At 37.5% G+C, this 17696-nt stretch overlaps 1 protein-coding gene across 7 annotated transcripts in view; it reads left to right on the plus strand.

Annotated features, from left to right (window-relative positions):
* Nucleotides 1-13009, plus strand: part of LOC128005654 (F-BAR domain only protein 2) — a 36078-nt gene extending 23069 nt beyond the window's left edge. The window contains exons 15-29 of one of the 7 annotated variants that reach the window (XM_052592689.1): nt 1048-1072; nt 2279-2323; nt 3052-3097; nt 3200-3285; nt 5719-6240; nt 7087-7202; nt 7315-7444; nt 7840-7899; nt 8297-8408; nt 8621-8776; nt 9196-9328; nt 9526-9725; nt 10270-10334; nt 10569-10733; nt 10908-13009. In XM_052592689.1, coding sequence (XP_052448649.1) covers nt 1048-1072; nt 2279-2323; nt 3052-3097; nt 3200-3285; nt 5719-6240; nt 7087-7202; nt 7315-7444; nt 7840-7899; nt 8297-8408; nt 8621-8776; nt 9196-9328; nt 9526-9725; nt 10270-10334; nt 10569-10733; nt 10908-10930 — 1884 coding nt within the window. In that variant the 3' untranslated portion in view covers nt 10931-13009. The remainder of the gene's footprint in view (nt 1-1047; nt 1073-2278; nt 2324-3051; nt 3098-3199; nt 3286-5718; nt 6241-7086; nt 7203-7314; nt 7445-7839; nt 7900-8296; nt 8409-8620; nt 8777-9195; nt 9329-9525; nt 9726-10269; nt 10335-10568; nt 10734-10907) is intronic. The other 6 variants (XM_052592690.1, XM_052592692.1, XM_052592691.1 and 3 more) reach the window with 6 other exon arrangements.
* The last annotated feature ends 4687 nt before the right edge of the window (nt 13010-17696 follow it).

A 17696-nucleotide genomic window follows, 5' to 3' on the forward strand; every position in this document is an offset into this window, starting at 1 on the left:
TAACACATCCTCACAAGAGCCAGCTTGTGTTTTCAGTGAGCACAGGGCGACAGTTTACTTTAGACACCTCGCTGAAACAGCCTCTGTTTACTCTGTTTGAGATGGATTAACACACTCTCTTCATCATTCATTTCACCAGGCTTTGAGCTTTCAGTCTTCTCCCAACTGTCCTCAGAAATCACTCATTTACACATCTCAAAAACTACATTCACCATACTGAACATCTGTCTGTGACACATATAACAGTTGTTTCCTTTGCCTCTCGGTCTCATTTCTTTTCGTTGCTCTGTTTGTTTCATTTTTCAGGCAGATTTTATGTTTAACCATTTTGGTTAAGTCAGGAAATCTAGGTGACGACGGATGCCATGCCATCTGTTGTAGATTATTGCTATTATTGAGCTTTCCGTTTCCATCTCTCCTAGTCTTCTGTTGTCTCTCTTTCCCCTTCATGTTCTCACTCTCTCTTTGTTTCACTGGCAGGTATGTGGCCTGGGTGCTGTAATTGAACCCATTTGCCACTCTGCCTGTGGGACTAAACCCTGCCTTTACTCTATGCACATATTTGGATTAGTATGCATGTGTTGGTTTGTGTTTTTCCTTTGCAGTCTACCGTTTAGTTACTTGCATGGTCCATACGTAGATTTTTTTTTTTCATCCACTCAGACAGAGTTTGCGGCAGAGAGGCTTCATATGATTCACTTTGAATACAAAATAAACTTAAGCCTTTCCGTCTTTGTGCATTTGTTGGCTAGTTGACTCTTGTTGACATTTCTTAGCCTCAGAACAATCGTTGTAGTTTCTTCATGTTTAGATTGCCTGCAGAATATTGTTGCTTAATTTATGGTTTGAATACGTAATCTCACTACTGCAGTTCTCTGTTAATTCTTCTGTGTGTGTGTGTGTGTGTGTGTGTGTGCATGCGTGCCTCCGTGTCATCCTGTGAAGCCGGTATCTATTGAATGATTGTGGGGATGAAGAACTTCATGTCTTCTGCTGTTTTCATAACTCCTCTCACTCTCATTAATAAAAGCCTGTTTTCATTTCCAGGTTCATATGAAGAGAAACCAATCCAGTGAGTATTCCTCTCTTTTTTCATCCTCCCTCCATCCCTCTGTTACTCTGAAGGTCTGGCTCTGCCATTTTTGAGTTCTCTTTTTCGTTTTTCTTGGCCGTGACGTTTCTAGCCAAGCCTCCTTCATGTTGCTCTGGTGACCCCCTCCAAAGCCAACTCATCCCATGAGAAAATAAACATCATCTCCCATTTTTTCCTCATCGGAGTAGCACAGTGTTGCCTTCTTAAGCCATGAGCAAGATTAACTGCTTAATTGTGTGTTTATGTTTTTCTATCAATCATAATTTTACATTTTTCCAGTAAATTGTGGCTTAAATGAGCACAGATGCATGCCAGAATGTAGTGTTTACACTGCGGCATGTTCTCACATCAAGAGCAACCATTTCAACCTCCCACGAAAGTTTTACATACTTTAAATCTGTAAGACAGTAATTGAGCTTACAGTAGAAACATTTTGTTATTCTTGCACTGGAACGGTAAACATTTCTTCTTTTTAAAAAAAAAAAAACACATTTATTGCAAACTTCTTGCAGATGCTAAATTTGATAAGGTCTGGTAAATAATTGTATGCCATGAGTCCTTTAATCTAATATATGTTGTATTTTATCTGAAATCACACCAAGATGCAATTTCAGCAACGACGAAAGATAGATAGTCAAGAAAGCATTCTTTTCTTATGTTTTAATGGAAACATGTTTGAATTCTTTTTACAAACTCATTTTATGGTCCGCATAAATTATATTTATCAGCTTACTGGTGTTGGGTTACGGCCAATAACTGATAAATGGCCAGTATTAAAATGTAATACTGTTTTGTCTAAATAAAATAAAACACGCACACAAAAATGTTTTAAATGCTTAACTTTGGACATCATTACATTATAATGGATAGTATGAAAAGTGTATATTTATATTGAGATCCATTTAAAGAGTAAATTCAACTGTGTTATTAAATTATTAGCGTTTTAACTTTAGTGCACTTTGGATGACTGCAAAATATATTCCTAATCGTGAAATGTGCACAGTTAAATATCCAATATCTAATCCGTAATCAGTAACTGATACCAATAATAAAAATAAATACATTCTGGTATAGATATATTACTTATTACGTGGCGCTTGTGTAAATTAGGTTTATAGAATAAACTGAAGAATATGCAGTACTGAATATTATTGTAAATGTGGATCTCACACGTACTTACTGTAGGAATGACACGACAACAAACGTTCCCTGCTATGAAACCAAAGGCTGGTGAGTATTCCCCAAGAATCTGAGCCAGTGTTCCCAAACTCTCTTTTGGTCCACAGCTGCGTTTGTGTTGGTGGGATCGAGGGATTCCTGTGAAGCTTAAAAAATTCAAAACAAAATGTAATGCAAATCACAAAATTAATTATTTGTACCAAAATTATATTTGGTTACTAATATAATCTGTTGTCTTTTAACACTGTCATTTGTCCATTGTGTACTGTATAATATGATGTATGTCTTTGGGATTTGGTCTCAAATACATACCATTTCAGATGTAGATTCTTTATGGTATGTCATTTTAAATGTATGTATTTGATTCCTTGACCAGTGACAAATGGGGTTGCAAGAACATGTGTCTTATGTAGTACTCAACTTGCTACCAGTTTTAAAACACTTGACATGGCACTTAATGATTAGAAACACTATCCCTAAGCAAATGACTATTGCTGTTCATTTCCTTGCTTCCATATTATTCTTTTTTTTTCTTCTATCCAACAATAACCTATGTCTTAATCTAGTATTTAATTTTTACTGCATGAAACACATGAGCTGCATTTTAATCAGGGCTTAATGAGCAGTGCTCAGCTGTAAGAATGCCAAGTTGAGAAGTTATATTTGTAAAGGGATTTCTCATCTTAATTTAAGGGGTTTCTTGCACCTGAATCCAGTTCGTGAATAAACCTGAAGAGTTGCGCCGTTACTCAGTTGCTTGTTTTCTCATTGTTTTACAGGCGATGAACTGGGACGGTCCAAGATAGCGCAGACATCCTTTAATGAGTAAGAGAAGCTTTGTTTTTTACCTTTTATTGAAAAAAAGGTTAACCAATTATTCACTTTGTTTTACAACTTTCGTCTTTTTTTTTATCTATCTTCAAACAGTAGATTATCCAATAATGATCTGCTGTCTTTGGATCCATTCGGCCCGACCAGCGCTGGATCCAGCTCCTCTCTACCCCTCTCATCAGGTAACACCGTCTGTTGTAATACAGCAAATACACACTCTGGGTACAAGAAAATATAAATATCGCTATGTATTAATGTCATTAATATATCCGTAATATATTGTTGTTTAAAGGGTTAGTTCACCCAAAAATCTAAATTAATAACCTGTGAGACCTCCGTTTATCTTTGTACATATCCTTCCAAAAATAAACGGAGGTCTAACGGGTTTGGAACGACATGAGGGTGAGTTATTAATGACATAATTTGGATTTTTTGGTGAACTAACCCTTTAACACTGTTATTATAAAACCAAATTTAAGGACTTTTTTTTCTTGAATCTCATGCAAGTTTTACAAAATAGAAGATAGGTACAATTATATTAATGTTTATATTCAAAACACATCTCAGCATCTACACTAATCTCAATGACGTAGTTCAGTTTGACAGTGATGGAGTCAGAACGTTCTTCATCCACCACACACACACACACACACACTGTACAGGCAGACAGTCTGAAGTCACACACCCCTCCACCCCCGGCCTCAGGAAGGCTTGTGTTAGTCTGACCTCCTTCATTATTGATGATGCTTACAGGCTGGTGAAAGTGTCTGGGCTTTTCCAGTCCACAACAGTCTCCTCTAGAGAGCTCGAGAGCTCAGGCCTCATATCCCACAGCGACTCACTTAATCTGTAGTATAGAATCTTTTGTTAATGCCATGGGATTTATTTATTTTAAATTGTGGGTTTGTTTTGTTTTTATAAATTTTTTTTCATTTTGGTGAAAAAAAAATTGCTTGTGCATTCTGAAAAGGACTCCTGTGTGTATGCCGTGTGTGTAGTCTCTGTGCTCCTTCATGACTCCCTCTCCTTTGCTCTTGACCCTGATTGTTGAAATGAAATGTAATTTTCTCATCTGGGAATTACGAGCTTCCATATCTTGGGGAATGGTGTACTTGACAGTAGTCTTGACCCAATATAATTATTATCATTTAGATGTACATCAACAAAAATGAGATGTAAATCATTTTCGCAGAATTAATGTAGTATACTCAAAGGTTTGTTTTTTTGTGACTTTTAATTATTTTAACTTATATATGGTAATATTTTGGTTTGGAAGGAATATTGCCATCGTTTGCAAACAAGTGAGTGCTTTTTTTCACTGATAATCCACTCAGTGCAGTCACTAAAAAAGCCACCCATCATTCAAGCTCTGACCTTAGCTGCGAGGGCCAATCATAATCCAGAGTTAATTGGCACCTTCAGAGGTCAGAGGGTGGAATTTGGCGTCTCCATGTCACAGATGTTGTCAAACCTGATATTGGTATGTGTTTGACCAGGCAAAGAAACAAAAAGAGCAGTGAAGAGGACATGGGATGTTACTTACATAGCGAGTTAAGGCGCTAGATTTTTTCTTTTTTTTCTCCTGTGTGTCATTTAGTTTTTTTTTTTTTTTCTTAGCTTTTGAATATTATTTCTTTCATGTGTATTTCTTTCCTACTGTCCTTTCCTTTAAACTTAATATGTTTAAATTGATCCTTATTTTTGTTGGTTTCTTTTTATTTTCTCATCCTCGCTAATGCTTTTATTTCTTAGAGCTGGCTTCTCTCTTCTTAGCATCTTTCGCTACATCTCCCCCACTGCAGTTAAATGATGAGGTTTTTGAAGACCCAGGTAATGCTTCTGACCCATGCCTGCAGTGTGTTCATCCAAATAAAGCTCTTCCCATAACAGACACTGACCCTAATGGCTCAAAAATAATGCACAAATGTGAATGATGATAGGAATGTTTTGCTTGAACTCACCCCTACCCTAATATTTCTAAGAGATTCCTACATTTGCTGTGCACAGAAGATAAGAACAGAGCCACATTTCATTGTACTGTTAGGATAGTTCTCTTAAAAAATGAAAGTTCATCATTTACCCAATCAACCAGTTATAGAGATTTGGAACGTCATAAGTGTGAATAAAAAATGACAGAATTTCCACATTTTGTTATTTATTCTATGTGATTTATTTTATGCATTTTGTTTTAGTTGTGAGTGACAGATGTGCATGAAGTTTAGCTTTATAAATTCATACTTTTATTTTATTTAAAAAAGTATTTTGTATTTACCCTTTGTTTTCTTTTTTATATATAGTTTTATACTGATTTTGTTTTACTTTTAATTTGTATCTTTACATGTATATTTAGATAATTTTCACTGATGCTGCCTCATTTAAAAAGGTCTGTTTTGTTTATGTACTTCAAAATGTCCCAATTTTGTGTTCATCTGATTTTTTGTGTATAGTTAAGTGAATTGTAGAGCTGTTTTACACATTCAGATTCAGAGCCTGCATAGACACACATCCAGGTCATCTGTGCTTCTTTCATATTTTCATTTTCTCCATGTAGTCAGTATGTGGTACATTTTTACAGCTGTACATTACTCTGTTCTCTCTGATGACCCCTGTAACAGAAGTGGATTTACAGTCGGAGCCCACGTCTCCTTCAACAGTCAGTCTTGAGGTTATCGAGGCTCCTTCTTTCCTCCTTCCCTCCAAACTGCCTCCTCCTGCTGGTCTTGCCAAGCCGAGCTCCTCTCCATTCCCTGTTCTCCCCTCTGCTTCCTCCATCTCTCCTCGGGAGCTTCCTGATAAGGCTGTTGGTGTCCTCCACCCTGGCCCAGCTCGAGCTATGAGCGTGCCCCCAGCCCTACAGTCCACTCCTAAGGACTGGGCTACCCACAAGCCCCCTCTCAGTGCTCCCGCAACTGGTCCAGACATGTTTTCTGCCTGGGCCCAGAGCCAATGGATTGCCTTTAATGATGCTTTTGTGCCATGTCGTGGACCGTCCCATCAACCAGCGAGGCCTTGTTCAGTGCCCGTGTCTCAACAGCTCAAGGTTTTCTCCAGAGAGCCTGCTGACCCATTTGGCAACATTGGGAGAGAGGAGAGCGCCCCCTCTCTGAAGCAAGCACCAGCCCGACCCATGCAGGATGGTAATATTGAGGAATGAGTGTTCTAAGCATGTTCAGACTCTGTCCCATGGCTACATGACGGTGATATACGTGTTCTGTGGTTTTAACAAACCTGATTTTCTTTTTTTTATGTAACTGTTGTTAATTGTCTGTGTAACGTATTGATTTGGTGGTTTGATTCTTTTTTTCCTTTCTTTTTTTTATGATTGGTAAAAATGTATTTATAATTTTTTGCATTTTGTGCATTGATTATTGTTTTTGTTTTTTTTTGGTTCAGCTACACAAACTAACTTGGTAAAGTTACTCAAATGAAAATTGATTTCAAATTTTTTATCATTTTCTGCATTAATTATTGATATGAATAATACAAATGTAACTTTTCAAAAGTACTTGTTAAGCTGGATACAGGAATACAGTAAGAAAATGTGTGGGCCAAATTTGGTTTGTTTTTTATTACTTTTATGTAGGAATATCTGATGTATGTTTATTTATTTATTTATTTATTGTTTTTACCTACACCACACAACTCAGAAAAATGTATTTTTTGAAATGTGTCTGCAAACTTGCTCATGAATTTTATATCCAGCATTTTCTAATTCCAAAACGATTTGACGAAGCTGGTTTAAAAGGTGCAGACTTTTCTTTTAGGTTATTTGCCTGATCTTATTTTTTATTATTTTCTGTATTGTGCTGCTGACCCTTGCATGTGCATTAGGTGTAATCTTTAGATTTGACTCTTCACTTGTTTCTGCAAGACTGTGTGATGTCAAACCCAGTATAGCAACATTTTTAATGAGTGCTACCTCTGTATTTTTCCCTTTTTTGTGGTTCTTACATTTATGGTCTTTTTTTTTTTGGTATGCACAGTACCACCTCCAAACAGGCCAACCACTCCCCTGGGCACAGCAACTATTGTCCCGCCTCCAAGACCATTATCACGGCCCAAACTACCTGCAGGCAAGCTGACAGGCATCAATGAGGCTGTGAGTAAAGAAGATATTTCCTGTTTCCCCCTCACCCAGGCTAGTTAACAGGGATTGATCTGAATGAAGATTGAATGCAGTGAATTATTAATGCGTTAGTTGTTTTCTGCAGGGTCGACCGTTCAGCCCTCCTAAGATGCCCAGCTCCAGCCCTCCTCCCGCTGTTCCTCTGGCTCGTGCAGAGAGCTCCTCGTCTCTCAGCTCAAACACCTCCTTGAGCACCAGCAACACACCTACTGTCGGTGAGCTTTCAGTCTCACACACTCACAGATACACATGATCAACACACACAATGTTTTTTCACATCATTCACATTCATATCACAAATGCCAAATAATGCAAATGTGATTCTTCCACACCGTTTTAATTTATTACATGTGTTACTTAATCATTATTATAACAATAAAGTCATAATTCATATATATATTGGGTTATTAGTTTAAAATGTTTTATATATATATATATATATAATATTCTTAGGAATACTAACATAAAATATTATATACATTTTATTTCATTATATTGTCCACACATCACTCACCAGGTCACTCCATTCTCACCCTTCACTGTCGGGCTGTGCTCTCGCCCTATTTCTTTCTTTCCTTTTGTGGTTTCCTTCCTTCCATTTTGATTAAAGAAGACGATCTGTTCGTGGGGAAACTGCCCACTTTTGAGAAGAGATGTGAGACTCCGGCAGGTACAGTGGAAAGCACCCAGAGGAACATTTAGTTCTAACTTTACTAACAGACTCATGAATGATCATCTGTCCTTGATCGCCCAGCTGCATTGCCCCATCTGGAAAACCACACCCTGTTCTCATTCTGTCACTCACCATTTAATCTTCAGTGTTGTGTTGTGGCTGATGAGGATGCATGGCAGAAATAGTGCGGAGCAAACTTGCTCAAAGATGCCTTTTCTTTTTCCTGTTGATTTTTCAGTGTTTGTCACAAAGTATTTGTTACAAAGGTTTGAATTATCTGAATTGAATAAAATTCCTCCTACTATTTGAGATTCAGTTTTTTAAGGTTTTTTTTTTTTTCTTTATATCTCTCTTCTCTTCGTTTATATCTCTCTTCTCTTCCTTTCTCTTATAGGGACATCTCGTGGGCCCAGTCCAGTGACACTGGCTTCCCAGGATGCATTGCCCATTGCGGTGGCATTCACAGAATCTGTTAATGCCTATTTCAAAGGAGCAGATCCCAGCAAGTGAGTTTCTCATCATCTACAGTATAGAGTACATACTATACGCTTGACAAAACCTTGACATATCAGAGAACTGTACAACTGTGTGTCTAGAAACATAATATAAATGAATAAAATCTTAGAAAGGAATGGATTGTTTTTTATAATTCATTAGTGAATGCTTGTTCTAGATACGTTATGCTCCGCTCTGAGTGTGAACTCAAATGTGATTTTAGGTGCATCGTGAAGATCACAGGAGATATGACCCTGTCCTTCCCCAGCGGCATCATCAAGATTTTCACCTCTAGTCCATCTCCTGCTGTACTCAGCTTCAAACTCTCAAACACCAGCAGATTAGAGCAAATCATGCCCAACCAGCAACTACTGCACAGGTGAGTGTGTGCCTAACACTTGGGTGTTTCTGCTTGTGTTACGCTTAATGTTCAAACGTTTGGGCGCAGTGTCATTTATTTATTTGTTTGTTAGTTTCAGAAAGTAATATTTTTATTCAGCAAGGAGGCTTTAAATTGATCAAAAGTGACAGTAACAACTACTGTATATGAGAAAGTATCTTATTTTAATCTTGATCCTGCTCTCTCTTTCTCGCCCACATCCTTTTCTTGTTGTGTGATTTCGTGCCAGCAGCTCCCAGGCATGACTAATCAAATCAGGATAGATTTGTGATTTAATAGTTGAGCTGCTGCAGTAGGGTTAGATGTTCCATGCTGCTACAATGACACGCAGCAATGAATTACTCAGCTTCTAATAGCGTTTTCTCTATATGTGTGTGTGTGTGTGTGTGTGACTCCAGTGACTCCTCCCAGAGCGACACAAACACTAAAGACTTTAGGCTGAACATGCCTGCACTGACTGCGTACCTCAGGAAGAGCTCTGAGCAGAACCCTGCTGCATCCTATTACAACGTGGACATCTTAAAGTACCAGGTTCATAGCTTTTCATTCAGTTATCTTTCAGAAAGTACTCTTGAATTCTTCAGGAAACATGTCGGTAAAGCATGTTAGTACCAGCTGCTACAGTATACTCGCATGTTTACTATTGATATTTTATTATTGTTGTGTAAATCATAACTAAGCCATGGTCTTTAGGTGGTGAGCAAAGATCTTTTGGCCCTCTTTCTCAGGTATGTTCAAATGGGATTCAGTCAACACCTCTAAACCTCGTGGTGTACTGGAAATGCACTGCTAGTACTACAGACCTGCGAGTGGACTATCGCTACAACCCAGAGGCCATGCAGCCCCCCGCAGCGCTCACCAATGTACAGGTGTTAGTGCCCGTCAGTGGAGACGTCACAAACATGCAGTCGATCCCCAATGCCATTTGGTGAGTTGGAGGGAATAGGCACACAAACATACAAACACACAATATATGTCTTGGGTAGCAACAAAAACATTGCTGTATTGACCTGATTATTGTAATAGGACGTTATATACAAAATACAAACTACTGTTCAAAAGTTTGGGGTTAGTAAATGTAAAATATGATCACATTTAAAATAATTGTTTTCTATTTTAAGATTTTAAAATGTAATTTGTTCCTGTGATGCCAAAACTGAAATTTCATCAGCAATTACTCCAGTCTTCAGTGTCACATGATCCTACAGAAATCATTCTGAAATGCTGATTGGTGCTCAAGAAAAATTTCTTATTATTATCAATTTTGAAAACAGTTGTGCTGCTTAATATTTTGTAGAAACCATGATCTTTTTTTTCAGGATACTTTGATGAATAGAAAGTGTTAGTCTTTAGTGTAACTATTGATCAATTTAATGCATCCTTGTTTAATAAAACTATACATTTCTTAAAAAAAAAGTGTATACATAATCCTACAGTAACATGAACTGTATGATTGTTATTGTCTTAATTAGGAATGCGGAACAGAGCAAGACATTATGGAAACTGAGTGACATCTCTGAAAAGTCTGAAAATGAAGGTAAGAACAAATCCAGTCAAAACAAGAGTTTCTGATTAACTGCAGCGTGGCATTTTGGTGTGTATATTAATTTAAACAGGTCCTATCATTAAATTGAATTTTCCAAGATTGTTTGTAGTAAAAGTTATTTGTTCCATGTGCAATATAAGCATACTGTACCTTTAAAAAAAAAAACACCTCATCTGTACTTCTGAGACAGTTAAAAACTATTTTGTGTGTGTGTGTGTGTGTCAGGCTCTGGTTCATTGAGAGCAAAGTTTGAGCTGTCTGATGGTCCATCCATCCCTGCCACCCTGGCAGTTCAGTTCTTCAGCGAGGGCAGCAGTCTGTCTGGTGTAGATGTGGAACTGATTGGCTCCGGTTACCGACTCTCCCTCAACAAGAAGAGATTTGCCACCGGTAAGAGTGATTTTAGACTTCACCAGTTACACTGTCAATAGAAGATTTCATGATTTAAGATCATAATGTTATTGTAACAGCTTACATTTCAGTCCATTCTCAACATATGCATGAGCATGTAGTATTGTCTTTGTAATGAGTTGACAGGAGATGTGTGTTTGTGAACATTCACAGGCCGCTATATGGCTGACTGCTGAGATCTGAGTAGAGGCCTGTCCGCAGGGAACCTGGAGGTTAATTTCTGTTCATTCATTAATTCTGTTACTGGTTCTCAATGATAATTATGGAGGATGGAAGATAAAAGAGAGCTGTCTCTGTGAAGGCCTCTCATGCTTCTGTTTCCTCTCCACATCCTGAACGATCCAGTGAATCACCTTCTGGAGACTTGAGATTTTTATACTACAGAAACGTAGCACTGAGTATCAAACACTGTGTACAAAGAAAAAAGAAAAGAGAGGAGAAGGAATGTCAGGAAATTGGTGAATGAAATCATTAATCTGGGATACTTTTTGATCAATTCAGACTTTTATAAAGTCAGAACGTTAGTCTTTGTTAATTTGAAATGTATAGTTAACCGTTTGCATTATGTATTAGAGGTGTATAAACGTATAGCATATCTAAGCAACAACAAAAAAGGACAAAAAACCTGCACTAACAATCTTTATGGATATTTGTTGAGCATTCATCTCTCCGTTTGAATTCACCCAGATGTCAGTCACACTGACGATGAAGAGAGCAAAAGGAGCGGTCTTTTTCGTTATGAATGTGCAATGAAGGTATAAGCTTTCAAAATGACATTTATGGATTGTTTTTAAAGTGTAGTGCCATTTTCACTTTAACGTTGTCATTGTCAGCAAAAGGAAACTTATACACTGACCTCAGTGCCTCTTTTATATTTAAAATAATTATACAGGAAAATTTGCATGTTTATGGGTTTTTTTTTTTTTTTTGAAGTGCCAGTTCAGCTCTTTATGCTTCCTGATGGGATACTGAAGGGAAAACACTGCCTAAACTTTTGCCTTTGTCCTTCGAACCCCTTTAGAGTGCTTTTCCTAAACAGTTGACTGCAAAGGAATGCCCTTTTCCCGTGATAGATACAATCCAGGTGTTTTCTGTAATGCCTTATAGATGTGTGCAGAAATGATACCAAATTAAGCACAGAAAATTTTCCCTGTGAGAATATTCTAATTACAAACACCGACCTGACTATTTGGAGGGATCCTTAATTACAAGCATCCAATCTTTTCAGTACAGACTACCAGTTTTTTTTAGATAAATTGATTTTTAAGGGACACTGTATGTTTTTACCAAATGTGCCGTCACGTCTGTTTTTGAGTGTTTTATGTCAATTATAATAATAATAATAACCCGATTCTTAAAATGATACCAAATACAAATCGTAAAGCACAATGATGCAATGGGCCAGTGGTAGTTACGGAAAAGATTAAATGCTTGCAGGGTCCCACCACCATGTAAGGGTCTTCTTCGCTTAGTCTTTATTTCTCAAATTTCTTTTTTTTGCTGGAACCCAGTGGTGAGCATTTACAGTGCTTTAAGGGGGCCTGTCCCCCATACAAGGGCTATGTGCCTTGTTCTCTTTAGAGGACCATGTCTCCAAGGGCTACCCCAATCCCAGCAAACGCCAACACCATTTTTACCTTAAAATGAAAAACACTAATAAACACTAAATGCCACCAATGAAGACTCTTCATTAATCTGGAACCAATGACGTTCTTAAGAATTACGTCTTGTTTTTTTGTTTTTTTTACCAGGAACTTTTTTTGTCCCTTTGATAGCAACCTAACAGTTTTGTGTACAGCATAAAGATTTTATATTCAGAATCGTCACTGTCTTTATGTACTTGTTTAATACTTGTGATTTTGATTGATTTGTATTCAGTATGCAATGTGGTGTTGGTTTCAATGCAGAGGCAGAAATCAGCTGGTGAACATCCTGGTCAATGTAGCATTCAAATACAATACGATATTGGCTCCTATAGTTAAGGGCTTCTTTAAGTGAATATGAACTAATTGTGTAGTTAGCGAGCTGGTTCTTGCTGCCTCTACAGCCACGTCAATATTCAAAGTCATTTTGGAACATTTAAAGTCTCTTCTTTTATTTCTTTCCATGTCTACATTAAAAAAAAAAAAAAATGTTTTAACCCACATAATGTAAACTATTTCTGCCATGTTTCTCTGCTTTATGATTCTCTTTGTCTGTAATAAATGTGTAATATATAAATCTATTCAAATATAAGAAATACTACAGAATGCTAATTTGTCTGTTGTCTTTTTTTGTTTGCTTCGATCTATTCAGAAATGAAGGTTATGTTTCATTCACTTCGCCAAAATTTCAGCTCAATTTCCCAACAATAATACTTCTTTTTCTTTTTTTACAATTACAGTGAAGAAAATCTGTAGCTTGTGGCATACTTTTCATCCGAGTCATTTTACAGAAATGGCTGTGATGTTTGGAATTGATTGTCGCATTTCTTCTTTTTTCTATTTGCACTAATTTCACCAGCTAATAATGACTGTTTGAAAATCCAGCCATATAAAAGGGTTACTTCACCACAAAATAAAAACATTTTCATTAATCACTTGTCAAACCCGTTTCATTCCAAACCCGTTAAAGCTTTGTTCCTCTTCGGAACACAATTTAAGATATTTTAGATTTAGTCCGAGAGCTTTCTGTCCCTCCATTGAAGCTGTGTGTACGGTATACTGTCCATGTCCAGAAAGGTAAGAAAAACATCATCAAAGTAGTCCATGTGACATCAGAGGGTCAGTTAGAATTTTTTTATCATCGAAAATACATTTTGGTCCAAAAATAGTAAAAACTACGACTTTATTCAGCACTTCAGTTTAGTTATATCCGGTTAGCGAACTGAATAAAGTCATAGTTTTTGTAATTTTTGGACCAAAATATATTTTCGATGCTTAACTGCAAACCAGTGAAGTGAACAAACAGTGCAGATAACAAAACAAAAAAAAAAGCTTATTCGGTCTGATTAAAGTGACAAGGGGCTCAGGAAGAGGTTATTTTATTTAAACTGACTGAAGAGGATCTCAACTTTAATTTTATTATCCTGAGCAGGTAAGTATTAGGTAACTCTGTTACAGACACGGATCAAGTTCTGATTTGTAAACGTTTGTACCTCATAATTTTGATCAGCTACTCAATCTTGTTTCGATGTATTCGAAAATTTTTCATGCACTTGATTGTTGATTTCTAGTTTGGAAAAGGTACGGATAGATTTAGCAATAAAGCAATTCAACGTTCAGATGTTTACACAGTCATGCTTCTGAACACATCTGGTGCACTTCCAGTGCTCCTTGCAAAGTGAAATAAAACTTAGCCACATGTGCTAGCCATCCAGCTTTCTTACACACATCTTGTGTGTCTTTTATATGTTTATGTATGTGTCAAGGTTGTAGACCCCTTCATGAACTCTTTAAAAAAAAAGACGTCTGTGTGCTTCACAGTTTGATCTACATCAGGCCTACTTAATCCTGATAGCACTCATTGATCTGAATTGAATACTGTTTAGACACCTTTATACAAGTTATTTTCGGTCCTCTAATTTCTTCATTGTTTATATCACACCATTTGTACAAAACAGATTTTTAGCGAATGTTTCTGCAGGCTACATCGTCATGCCATTAGTTGGTGGAAGTGACTCTATGAGTAAGTCATGGAATTATTTACTCAACTGATTCCTTCAAAACACTGATTTATTCATGATTTAATCAAAGATGCATCCCAATTTGCATACTTATGCAGTATTCTATGCCGTTTGTTATGGGAGTATTGTGCTCACCCTCTATAAAACTCTATAAAGACAAAGAGGACTTCAGCTACCCTGATGATGCACTTAATCAACTGAGAAAAAAAAAAACTAATTGTGTAATGTTGAACACTTCCTTTAGTCCTTCTCAACTATCACAGCTTTCCTTACTTAGCGGAAGGCAATCAGACTTAGAATTTGGTTGACAAAAAACATACTAAAAAAATTATACACTGGATAGTGTAGGCCCTAAGTGCATAATGTGTAGTATGTCATACACCTTACAATCACCAGCTGGAGTACTCATGAGCTCCTCCATATTGCACTCCATTATTATGGACACTACATTCCCCATAATCCTTTGCCTGGACTCATGATCATTTATTGCACTCACCTGTGTCTTGTTACCTCCATCAGTCTCACCCTATTTAAAGCCTGTTTTTTCACTCGTTCATTTTTAGTATTGTATCCTGTAGTGCTGTTAAGATTCTGTGTTTTCCTTGTTGCCTTGCCTTATTTTTTTAACCTTGACTTGTTTCTGATTGTTTGCTGCCAGTCCTGACCCTTTCCTGTTTTGACCACTCTTTTGAATAAAGCTTCATTTGGATCCTCAACTTACATCATCATGCTCCCCACATTACAATATGTGAGTCTTCATGAGTTGGAATCATTCTTTTAAGTGATTCATTTAAAATAACTGACTGAATGCTGTTCACACCAAGAAGGATAACTATAAAGGCAGCTATAATGATTTATAACAATCAATAACAATTATAGTGTCTGGCAAAAGTATTCATTTTTTTTAATTTTATGTTGCTGCCTTATGATAAACTTCATTACTTTGCACTCCATACACCATACTGACCAATCAAAAACAGAATTTTCACAACTTTTACATTCATTAAACATAAAAACTGAAATAAGTACATTGCATAAGTATTCTATACTAAATACTTCGCTGAAGCACCTTTAAAGTCTCAAGTCGTTTTTTCTTTTTCTTTTTTTTTTTTTTTTATTGATACAACAATGCTTTGCTCATCCGTTTTTGGCAATTATCTGCCATCCTTCTCATTTCTTCACCTCTCAAGCTCTGTCAGATTGGATGGGGGCAGATGCACGTTTTCAGATTTCTCTAGAAATATTTGATTGGGTTCAAGCTCAAGCTGTGGCTGGGCCACTCAAAGACGTTCACAGAGTTGTATATAAGCCACGCTTGCGGTGTGCTTAACGGTCACTGTCTTGTTGGAAGATGAACCTTCTACCCAGTCTGAGATTCTGAATGCTCTGGACTGGGTGTTCATCAAGGCTATCTCTATATTTTGCTGCACCCAGCATTCCCTCTACTCTAACAAGTCCCTCAGTCCCTGCCACTGAAAAACAGCCCCACAGCATGAGGCTGCTATCTGCACACTTTACTTTTGGGATGCTTATGTGCAGAGCAGAGCTGATTTCCTTCAAACATGATGCTAAGAATTGAGGTTCATCAGACCAGATAATCTTGTTTCTCAAAGCCTAGAGGGTTCTTTAGGTGCTTTTTTGTAAATTACAAGCAGGTTTTCATGTGTCTTAACTGAAGAAAGGATTGAGTTTGGCCACTTCGCCATAAAGATTGGTTCGGCGGAGTGTTGGAGCGATGTTTTTCCTTCTGTAGATTTCTCCTATCTTCACATATGATCATGGAGCTCAATTAGAGTGTTTGTCAGGTTCTTGGTCACCACACTATCCAAATGCCTTCTCCGTCAGTTGCTCAGATTGGCCAGGAGGCCAGCTGTAGGAAGAGTCCTGGTTGTTTAAAACTTCTTACATTAAGGTTGAGATAGAGGAACAGTTTATTGGCAATAACACAAGGCGGGTGTGGCAGGGAGTGCAGCACACTACAAACTTCAAGGGCAGTGCCACCACTGGCTGTAACACCAACGCATCACTGGCGGAGGAGATAAACTGTTTCTTTACGTATTTTGAAATGAAGTCTCCACTCCAACAAACATCTCTTCTTGTTACAGGCACCCAAAAACTGACTGTACTGGAATATGAGGTGAGACAGGCGTTTAGGTCATTAAATCCAAGAAAGACTGCAGGCCCTGATGGAGTGCTTGAAAATGTACTTAATGCCATTAAAGTACTTAATATCTTGGAGATATTGCCACAGTTCTTCTGGATTTAATCTGTTTCAGTTTGTTCTGTTTCTTCGTTTTATTCCAGACAGACTGGATGATAATGAGATCAAATCTCTGTGAGGAGCACTGGCTGCTGTCAGACTCTTTGTGCAAACAAAAATCTCACTGGATTATTAAATTTAATGGGAATGAGTCTATGGTGGGGAGTTGGGTCAAACTGTGGCAGTGATAAGACTTTGGCAGTGATACAGACTACAGATCAAGACAAACTTGATGGAGCTACCCTCTCAGCTCTGAAATTCAACTGCTGAAGTTTCTCCTTTCTCTCTTTTTTTCTCTGCCATAGTAGCTGTTGATTATATGTTTTGCATCTTGCACTTTTATTGAGTAGGTCATCCAGAACAGGTATTAATGATTTACACTAATATTGTAATACAGCTGCTGGGCAATCAACCCTGGTTGTGGAGTAAATAAAGACATTACGGCAAATACATATGATAATAGAAATGACCCTTTCAAAGGCCAGTGAAGGCATACAGTACATCTCAGTTACCTATGTAACTGTGGTTCTCTGCATAGGAAATAAGACACTATATATGATGCTATGGGAAACTCCTTTGGTGTGACGATTGTCTGAATGATGCTAGCACAGTCTCTGAAGAATACTACACAGACACGTATACTTCAAAAGTGCATGCTCGTGCAAATCACTTCAGATTTTCCATTATTAAGGAAGCATTGACGCAAAATAGGAGAACAGCCAGCTACACAATGTCTCGTTCCCTGCTCAGGCAACCAAAGTTACATATGTAACTGAGACGTTCCCTTTCATAGGTTCACTCAACACTGCTGTTTAACGTTACGGGAACGGTATACCATAGCACTTTCGACTACATTGATGAATTATCTGGGAGACCAAGGTAAGCATTTAGCTCAAACAGTCAAGACCTAGGAGCCAGGTACCCCCCCCCCACCCCCAAACCATAAAACCAGGGCTGTTTCTCAATTCTTATACATCCTTGTTCCCTTCCTCACTTCATTTTCTTGCGTCTTAGCTCC

Source organism: Carassius gibelio, chromosome A5, assembly GCF_023724105.1.
Source record: "Carassius gibelio isolate Cgi1373 ecotype wild population from Czech Republic chromosome A5, carGib1.2-hapl.c, whole genome shotgun sequence".
Lineage (NCBI taxonomy): Eukaryota > Metazoa > Chordata > Actinopteri > Cypriniformes > Cyprinidae > Carassius > Carassius gibelio.